Below are 10,018 nucleotides of genomic sequence, written 5' to 3'. Positions count from 1 at the left end.
TTCGATTCCCCGCCTGCTTTGTTGTACACTTGTTTACCTGCTTTGTTGTACACTTGTTTACCTGCTTTGTTGTACACTTGTTTACCTGCTTTGTTGTACACTTGTTTACCTGCTTTGTTGTACACTTGTTTACCTGCTTGGTTGTATCTTTGTTTACCTGCTTTGTTGTACACTTGTTTACCTGCTTTGTTGTGCACTTGTTTACCTGCTTTGTTGTGCACGTGTTTACCTGCTTTGTTAATTGAATTTTTCGTAGGACCTGTGTCAGCTGGTGAACGCTGATCAGCCGATGTGGCTCGTTGGCATGACAGAGATGACGCGAACATTGTTTACACACGTTGTTTACACGTGTTGTTTACACGTGTTGTTTACACGTGTTGTTTACACGTGTTGTTTACATGTGTTGTTTACATGCATTGTTTACAAGTGTTGTTTACACGTGTTGTTTACTGTGTAGGATCTGTGTCAGCTGGTGAACGCTGATCAGCCGATGTGGCTCGTTGGCATGACAGAGATGACGCGAACATTGTTTACATGCATTGTTTACATGTGTTGTTTACATGGATTGTTTACATGTGTTGTTTACATGCATTGTTTACATGTGTTGTTTACACGTGTTGTTTACATGCATTGTTTACATGTGTTGTTTACACGTGTTGTTTACATGCGTTGTTTACTGTGTAGGACCTGTGTCAGCTGGTGAACGCTGATCAGCCGATGTGGCTCGTTGGCATGACAGAGATGACGCGAACACCATCAGCTGCACCATCAGCTGCACCATCAGCTGCACCATCTCACCTTCATGAAGACATCAGGGAAGGTGGTGAGCAGTGACTCCATGAGCTCGAGACCAAACGGGGGTTCTGTGTGGGTGTTCCATTAAGGGGTTCTGCTTGAGTGTTCTATTAGGGGGTTCTGCTTGGGTGTTCCATTAGGGGGTTCTGCTTGGGTGTTCCATTAAGGGGTTCTGCTTGAATCTTCCATTAAAGGGTTCTGCTCGGGTGTTTCATTAGGGGGTTCTGCATGGGTGTTCCATTAGGAGGTTTTGCTTGGGTGTTCCATTAAGGGGTTCTGCTTGGGTGTTCCATTAGGGGGTTCCGCGTGGGTGTTCTGCATGAGTGTTCCACATGGGGGTTCTGCTTGGGTGTTCCATTAGGGGTTCTGCGTGGGTGTTCTGCATGGGGGTTCTGCTTGGGTGTTCCATTAGGAGGTTCCGTGTGGGGCTCTGCATGGGTGTTCCACGTGGGTGTTCTGCATGGGTGTTCCATTAAGGGTTCCACGTGCGTGTTCCGTTAAGGGTTCAGCATGGGTGTTCCATGTGGGGGTTCCGCATGGGTGTTTTGCGTTGGGATTCCGCGTGGGTGTTCCATTAGGGGGTTCTGCGTGGGTGTTTCATTAAGAGTTCTGCATGGGTGTTCCATTAGGGGGTTCTGCGTGAGGGTACCGCGTGGGTGTTCCGTTAGGGGGTTCCACATGGGTGTTGCGTTAGGTTGTTCTGCATGGGTGTTCCATGTGGGAGTTCCGTGTGGTAGTTCGGTGTGGATGTTCTGTGGGAATCAGCTGCACCATCAGCTGCACCATCAGCTGCACCATCAGCTGCACCATCAGCTGCACCATCAGCTGCACCATCAGCTGCACCATCAGCTGCACCATCAGCTGCACCATCAGCTGCACCATCAGCTGCAACATCAGCTGCACCATCAGCTGTACCATCAGCTGCACCATCAGCTGCACCATCAGCTGCACCATCAGCTGTACCATCAGCTGCACCATCAGCTGTTAATGGAACACCCAAGCAGAACCCCCTAATAGAACACTCAAGCAGAACCCCTTAATGGAACACCCATGCGGAACCCCCTAATGGAACACCCACGCAGAACCCCCTAATGGAACACCCAAGCAGAACCCCCTAATGGAACACCCAAGCAGAACCCCCTAATGGAACACCCTAATGGAACACCCAAGCAGAACCCCCTAATGGAACACCCATGTGGAACCCCCTAATGGAACACCCAAGCAGAACCCCCTAATGGAACACCCAAGCAGAACCCCCTAATGGAACACCCACGCGGAACCCCCTAATGGAACACCCAAGCAGAACTCCCTAATGGAACACCCAAGCATGAAACCCCGTCGCTCACGCCGCATCATCTCTCGTTTCTCTCGCTTCTCCGCAGCATCCGGAGTTCAGCTTCCTGCTGAAGGAGCGTGTCTGCCCCCTGGTGATCAAGCTCTTCTCGCCGAACATCAAGCACGGCCAGCAGCGCACGGTGGCGCCCCCTGCGCCCGGCGCGCTCGACAAGCCCTACTTTCCGATCTCCGTGCGTCTGCTGCGAGTTGTCTGCGTGCTCATACAGCAGTACTACAGCCTGCTGGTAGGTGGCGCTGTTATCTACGTGCTCGCGCAGGAGTATTACAGCAGCAGTACTACAGCCTGCTGGTAGGTGGCGCTGTCGTCTGCGTGCTCATACAGCAGTACTACGCCTGCTGGTAGGTGGCGCTGTCGTCTGCTCAGTCACCTGCAACGCAAACTCAATCTCAGTCCCCTGCAACGCAAACTCACGCTCAGTCACCTGCAACCCAAACTCACGCTCAGTCACCTGCAATGCAAACTCATGCTCAGTCTGCAGCCACGCAAACTCACGCTCAGTCTGCAGCCATGCATCGCCGCTAAGTCCTACGCTAGGTCCCCAAGTCTGCTCGTACTTGTACAGGGTAAAGGCTCGGTTGCAGGTCGATCTGTTTTATTCGCGAATTTCGGGACCTACCAGCAGCGTGACCTACCAGCAGGCTGTAGTACTGCTGTGTGAGCACGCAGACGACAGCGCCACCTACCAGCAGGCTGTAGTACTGCTGTGTGAGCACGCAGACGACAGCGCCACCTACCAGCAGGCTGTAGTACTGCTGTGTGAGCATGCAGACGACAGCGCCACCTACCAGCAGGCTGTAGTACTGCTGTGTGAGTACGAAACTCACGCAGTCACCTGCAACGCCTAAACTCACGGGCATTGCAGGTGACTGAGCGTGAGTTTGCGTTGCAGGTGACTGAGCATGAGTTGCATTGCAGGTGACTGAGTGTGAGTTTGCATTCAGGTGACTGAGCGTGAGTTTGCGTTGCAGGTGACTGAGCGTGAGTTTGCGTGGCAGGTGACTGAGNTGACTGAGCGTGAGTTTGCGTTGCAGGTGACTGTGCGTGAGTTTGCGTTAAAGGTGACTGAGCGTGAGTTTGCGTTGCAGGTGACTGAGCGTGAGTTTGCGTTGCAGGTGACTGAGCGTGAGTTTGCGTTGCAGGTGACTGAGTGTGAGATCTTCCTGTCATTGCTCGTGCGGTTCCTGGACGGTGACAAGCCGGCGTGGCAACGAGCCGTCGCCGTGGAGGTGCTGCACAAGCTGTGCGTGCAGGCCACACTGCTCAGGTAAGAAACACACCTTTCTCCACGATGCCACACATCGTTAAGCTCGTTAGCGTAATTAACGTCTGATGTTCTCGTTGTGCAGGATGTTCTGTGAGAGCTACGACATGAAGCCGCACTCGACTAAGATATTCAGGGATCTCGTTAACGCTCGTTAGCATAATTAACGTCTGCTGCTCTCGTTGTGCAGGATGTTCTGTGAGAGCTACGACATGAAGCCGCACTCGACTAAGATATTCAGGGGATCTCGTTAACGCTCGTTAGCATAATTAACGTCTGCTGCTCTCGTTGTGCAGGATGTCTGTGAGAGCTACGACATGAGCCGCACTCGACTAAGATATTCAGGGATCTCGTTACGCTCGTTGTATAATTAACGTCTGCTGCTCTCGTTGTGCAGGATGTTCTGTGAGAGCTACGACATGAAGCCGCACTCGACTAAGATATTCAGGGATCTCGTTAACGCTCGTTAGCATAGATTAACGTCTGCTCGTGCTCTCGTGTTGCAGGATGTTCTGTGAGAGCTAACATGAAGCCGCACTCGACTAAATATTCAGGGATCTCGTTAACGCTCCGTTTAGCTAATTAACGTCTGCTGCTCTCGTTGTGCAGGATGTTCTGTGAGAGCTACGACATGAAGCCGCACTCGACTAAGATATTCAGGGATCTCGTTAACGCTCGTTAGCATAATTAACGTCTGCTGCTCTTGTTGTGCAGGATGTTCTGTGAGAGCTACGACATGAAGCCGCACTCGACTAAGATATTCAGGGATCTCGTTAATGCTCTTGGCGCCTTCATCCAATCTCAGTTCGTGCAGAGCCACGCGGCCGCCGCCCCACAGCCAGGTAACATCTCCCCTCAGCATCCCATCGTCATGGCGACGTGGCTGCCGCGCGTCAGCCAGGTAACGTCTCCCCTCAGCATCCCGTCGTCACGGCGACGTGGCTGCCGCGCTGCAGCCAGGTAACGTCTCCCCTCAGCATCCCGTCGTCACGGCGACGGCTGCGACACCGCCGCATTTGCTGCGCTCAACAAACGTTTCCCGCGAACTCGATTTCACGACGAATTTGCGCGTCTTTCTTCGCGAGACGACGATCGGTCCGACAGCACGCGACACAAACATCCCGCGTACGCGTTTCCACGGCGACAACGCAATATTTTTCTATGCCACAGTCGTTCTTCGCGAAACAATGATCGTTTCCCCGCGTGACGCGCGTTCTCTTTGTTGTAGGTGGCGGCACGGGGCTGGCGCAGGGGCAGCCTCCGGCGCTCGTGGCCGGCATGCCCGTGGGGGCGGGCGTGACGCCACAGCCCGCGTTCATCTACCGCTCAGTGTGGCTACCCGTCACCGCCGTGTACACGCCCGGCACGACGAAACCCGTCTTGTAAGTGGCGCCCTCTGTATGTTCTCGCTTGCGCGTCTCACGTGTACCGACGTCCAGAGAGATGGACTGTTTCGATGGATGTTGTTGATTTCGTGGTCGAGAAATTGACGATGTTTTTTTGGTGATGCTGTTTCTGTTTTTGCTGCTGCTGCTGCTGCTGCTGCTGCTGGTGGTGGTTATGATGATGATGATAATGATGGTGATGATGACGACGACAATGATGATGATGATGATGATAATGACAATGACGATGATGATGACGACGACAATGATGATGATGATGATGATAATGACAATGACGATGATGATGACGACGACAATGATGATGATGATGATGATAATGACAATGATGATGGCGATGACAATAATGACGATGTATTGCAGCCTCGACATGCTCGACAAGGTGGAGTGTCATGGCGTCGCGGAGGGTTACGGCGTGTCCGTCGCCTACGCCTGCATGCTCGAGATCGTACGCAGTCTCTCCACCATCATCGACGACTTGCCCAAGCCGTCACCAGGGGGCGTCAGCGAACCCGACCCCGCGCGGAAAGGTACGGCGCGAGGCGACGAGAAAAATTCTGCGTTTTCGCGCGTAAAAGAAGAGAACCGGTTTTTAAAAAGATAGGAAAGCACACAGCGACCGCGGAAAAAGCACCGCGACTAGTCTCTTGTTGCGCGGCGGGAATGTTTGTCTACGTGAATAAAATTGTGTGTATTTACAGTCGTATTTATTTCTGATATTGTTCCCTACGTATTTTATTAGGCGATCAAAGATTTGCGAACTTGGGTAGTTTGGGTGGGAACTGTAGCCTGTGGGGACAGAGAAAATTTTGTGTGTGCATGAAACGCCTGCAGCCTTTTTTTTACATCTTTTCTGGCAAAAAAAAAATGAGAGAAAAAAAATTCGTCCACTAGACGCCTGCCTGCCTGCAACCTCTTGTTTTTTCTCCGTCGTCGTCGTCGTCGTGGCAACGACGCGTGCAGGTCTGGAGGAGGAGCTGATCACGTCGTCGTGGTGCGGCGTGCTGGCGGCGCTGTCGCTGCTGCTCGACGCGAGCACGGACGAGTCAACGACCGAAGCCATACTCAAGTGCGCGCAGGCATACACGAGCCTGTGCGGCCGGCGCCACCTGGTGACGCCGCGAGACGCGTTCATCACGTCGCTGTGCAAGGCGTCGCTGCCCCCGCATTACTCGCTCACCGTGCTGAGCCCCGCGTGGGGGGGCGGGGGCGGGGGCGGGGGCGGAAGTCCGGCCATCAACGCCGCCACGGCCGCCGTCAAGCAAGGTTAGTCATGCTGTTGTTATTGTATATGTATGTAGTATGTATATGTGTAAATATATACCTAATAAATTATATATATATATGTATATCATCATCATCAGCATCATCATCATCATCATCATCATCATCATCATCATCATCATCATCATCACAATCATTATCACTACCGTCATTGTCATCGCCTTTGTTGTCGTCATTATCATCGTTGTCGGAATAATCCTCGTCATCTTCATCGTAATTACGATCTTCTTCATCATTGAATATATTTTTAGCATTGAATTTATTATCATTTACATTATTGTCATTACCATTGTCGTCGTCGCCACGGCAACCGCGTCACGTCGCTCCCTTCTGCTCGCAGGACACATACGCACGAACAGCCAGGACATGGCTGCCGCGATGTTGAACAGTTACCAGGGTGACGGCGACGTGCGTAACCAGGTCGTTGCCGTGGGAATGCCGCTGGCGACCGCCTCACTGCCGATGGGAGCGCAGCAGAATTCCGTCATGGTGCGTACAACGCGTCCCGCCGCCACCGCCGCGCGAACGACGTTCACTTGTTGACCGTCGAGACGTGCTGCCACCTGGTGGCAGGTGATGGAAACGGTCACCGGTCGTCGTTTATTTAGTTGTTACTGATTGTAAACGTGGATCATAATGAGAATGTGAATAATAACAATGAGAACAACTATTGCATCAACAACAAAAACAACAACAACTAGACAGAGTGCACTCACGGAGTGCATACCTCCGCCCGCGACATATGCCATACGACTGACGAACACGCGAATAACCCACGATATATGCCAGCGTACTGACATGTACACGCTGGCATGTAACATGTATGTGTTACGAGCTGGCTCGCCGCTCGCCGCTGGCTGCTGCTGACTGCTGCTGTAGCTGGCTGTGGCTGGCTGGCTGGCTGGCTGGCTGGCTGGCTGGCTAATATCGATCACGCTAACACACAAACACAATAACACACTAACACACGAACACACGAGAGCGAAAACATAACCTCCTCCAACTCCGTTGGGCGGAGGTAACAATAACTGCTACTACCACTGCAATATATATATTAATAATAATAGCGTTCTTAATGATAATAATGATGGTAATTATAATAGTAATAGTGATAATGATAATAATGGTAATAATAATGATGATGATGATGTTAGCAATAATAATATGAGTTGTGGATTGGTGTTGACGGCTTAACAGTGATTATTTTTGTATCATGAATCTCTGCAGCTGACAGCGAAGAATCTTCAGTGCATGAGAGCAATACTGAGCATGGCACACTGTCATGGCAGCGTGCTGGGCACGGCCTGGCACCTCGTGCTCACCACCTTACAGGTGCGTCACTCACAGCGCCATCTGTGGCCACAATACGTAAACTAAACGACGACTAACTTGTATTTTTCTTTTCATTGTTAGTAGTTATTTCATTATTAGATTAGGTGATTTTACATTTAATTTCATTTAAGTTATTAATTCTAGTTGTATTTATGAAATTATTGTCATGAGTATATAGAAAGGTGCCTACGTAAAGGTGTGAAAAATCGCAGTTTGATCTTACTTGCTGAAGACTAAAATCTTTGATATCAAAGTTTATGATGTGTTTATGATATCACTACTGACCACACAGTTTTACGAGTATTTGCATTATTTGTTCGAATTTGGTAATTTAATATGACTACGTTCACGTGTGAATAACAATCTTTCCTCGTCCCCTCCCTGTCCAGCACTTGGTATGGATACTGGGCCTCAAACCATCAGCTGGAGGGAGCCTGAAGGCTGGAAGGTTGACTGAAGGTCAGGCAGTGCTGACGACCGCCGTCCTCACTGACCTTCCCGTGTTGTCGGCCATGTTGTCTCGTCTGTTTGAAAGCTCTCAGTAAGTACTCGCGCACGGATTTATAGAAACAAGGATTTTGCGATAGTGATAGCAAATAAAATGTGCTTACAACATTTCTCAAACTGTTTTTTATGAAACAATAGCGAGCAAAATGTATTTGCTGCACAGGGAGTGTTTACCAGAGGGGGTTACGAGGTGTTACAACGCTAGGTTACCAGTGTGCTACCAGTTTTTTTCTTGACCATGTTTACACAATTTTCGGGGCCTTATAACCCAAAGTTTTGGCACTGTAAATAACATGATGGAAAATGAATTGTCTGGAGAAAGGAGCAGTCATTAGAAAGGCAAAATGATCGAGAACATTTAACAATTTTTATAAACGGATAGTTGCATGCAAAACGAAACGATGAAATCGACTAAAACCAACGTAACCGTTAACAACTAAACGAATAACTTTAACCGTGTAAACGCCTTGCGAATCTTGTTCCGCTGCGACCTTCCTGTGCGACCTTTGAGCAATGGCTGTTCTCTTGTTTTCAGGTACCTGGACGAGGTGGCGCTGCATCACTTGATCGATGCGCTATGCAAGCTCTCGTCTGAATCCATGGAGCTCGCCTACAACAACCGAGTGAGTGCGGTGGGGTTCGAACATAGCCTAGCGGTAGTGGCGACGTTCGTAAGGGTGTGGTAGTTCGTGGAATGTTCATCAACTCGGTGCAGGAGAGAGGGATGATCGGGAGAAGGGGGCAGGAGGGAGGGGCGGGGAGAGGGGGTCGGCAGAGAGGGGCGGGAGGGAGGATCGGGAGAAGGGGGCAGGAGGGAGGAGCGGGGAGAGGGGGTCGGCAGAGAGGGGCGGGAGGGAGGATCGGGAGAAGGGGGCAGGAGGGAGGAGCGGAGAGAGGGGGTCGGCAGAGAGGGGCGGGAGGGAGGATCGGGAGAAGGGGGCAGGAGGGAGGAGCGGAGAGAGGGGGTCGGCAGAGAGGGGCGGGAGGGAGGATCGGGAGAAGGGGGCAGGAGGGAGGGGCGGGGAGAGGGGGTCGGCAGAGAAGGGCAGGAGGGAGGATCGGGAGAAGAGACAAGGAGGAAGGGGCGACAGAGAGGGGAAGGAGGGAGGGGCAGGATGAGGGAAGAAGAAAGGAGGGAGGAAGTTGCTAGCTCTTGAGATGGGAGGAGACATTTTCCTGGATACACTGCAGGCCTTTGCACTGTTTATCGCATTACAGTGCAGTCATTTCCATAGTGCATGGGGCTGGCTGTTCTTGCTGTGACTGACGTTGTTCATGTGTTGTTCACACAGGAACCATCGTTGTTCGCCGTGGCGAAGCTGCTGGAGACGGGTCTGGTGAACCTGCCGCGCGTTCAGGTGCTCTGGAAGCCGGTGACGAACCACATGCTCGAGGTGCGGCATTGTTCATTGCTGTTCGTTGGTGTTCGTTGCCGTTCATTGGTGATTGTTGGTGTTTGTCGGCGTTCATTGCTGTTCGTTGGTGTTCGTTGCCGTTCATTGGTGATTGTTGGTGTTTGTCGATGTTCGTCATTGTTTGATGGTGTTTTTGTCAACGTTCCATGTTTTTTTGTCGAAGTTCACTATTGTTTATTGGTGTTCATTTACGCTCATCGTTGTTTGTTTGTGTTCATTTACGTTCGTCGTTGTTCATTAGTGTTTGTCGGTCGGTGTGCGTGTATGTCTGTTGGTGTGCTCTGTGGACGTCTGTGTATGTTCATAAATGTATGTTTATATTCGTGAATGATTGTGGATTATTCTGAATGAATATTATTGTTTGCAAATGTCTGTATGTTCCTGAACATGTGCAGTTGTTCGTAAATGATTGTGGATATACCTGAAGTGCTGTAGCGGTCTGTAAGTGATTGTGAATGGTCATTAGTACTTGTGAACACCTGTTAATGTTCGTTGATGTCAGCTGATATTAGTGAACACCTGTTAATGTTCGTCGATGTCAGCTGATATTCGTGAACACCTGTTAATGTTCGTCGATGTCAGCTGATATTCGTGAACACCTGTTAATGTTCGTCGATGTCAACTGATATTTGTGAACACCTGTTAATGTTTGTCGATGTTCGTT

The 10,018-nt window shown here is 50.6% G+C and overlaps 1 protein-coding gene across 1 annotated transcript in view; it reads left to right on the top strand.

Moving 5' to 3' along the window:
- Positions 1-10,018, top strand: part of LOC106813630 (protein MON2 homolog) — a 44,162-nt gene that overhangs the window by 7,815 nt on the left and 26,329 nt on the right. Inside the window, exons 4-17 of the mRNA XM_014817813.1 lie at positions 257-337; positions 685-823; positions 1,561-1,754; positions 2,178-2,375; positions 3,292-3,416; positions 4,128-4,255; positions 4,642-4,795; positions 5,180-5,346; positions 5,780-6,082; positions 6,441-6,589; positions 7,328-7,432; positions 7,822-7,973; positions 8,475-8,562; positions 9,232-9,333. Coding sequence (XP_014673299.1) covers positions 257-337; positions 685-823; positions 1,561-1,754; positions 2,178-2,375; positions 3,292-3,416; positions 4,128-4,255; positions 4,642-4,795; positions 5,180-5,346; positions 5,780-6,082; positions 6,441-6,589; positions 7,328-7,432; positions 7,822-7,973; positions 8,475-8,562; positions 9,232-9,333 — 2,085 coding nt within the window. The remainder of the gene's footprint in view (positions 1-256; positions 338-684; positions 824-1,560; positions 1,755-2,177; positions 2,376-3,291; positions 3,417-4,127; positions 4,256-4,641; positions 4,796-5,179; positions 5,347-5,779; positions 6,083-6,440; positions 6,590-7,327; positions 7,433-7,821; positions 7,974-8,474; positions 8,563-9,231; positions 9,334-10,018) is intronic.

Source organism: Priapulus caudatus, unplaced genomic scaffold (assembly GCF_000485595.1).
Source record: "Priapulus caudatus unplaced genomic scaffold, Priapulus_caudatus-5.0.1 Scaffold802, whole genome shotgun sequence".
Taxonomy (NCBI): domain Eukaryota; kingdom Metazoa; phylum Priapulida; class Priapulimorpha; order Priapulimorphida; family Priapulidae; genus Priapulus; species Priapulus caudatus.
This window is presented reverse-complemented; position numbering and strand designations above follow the sequence as displayed.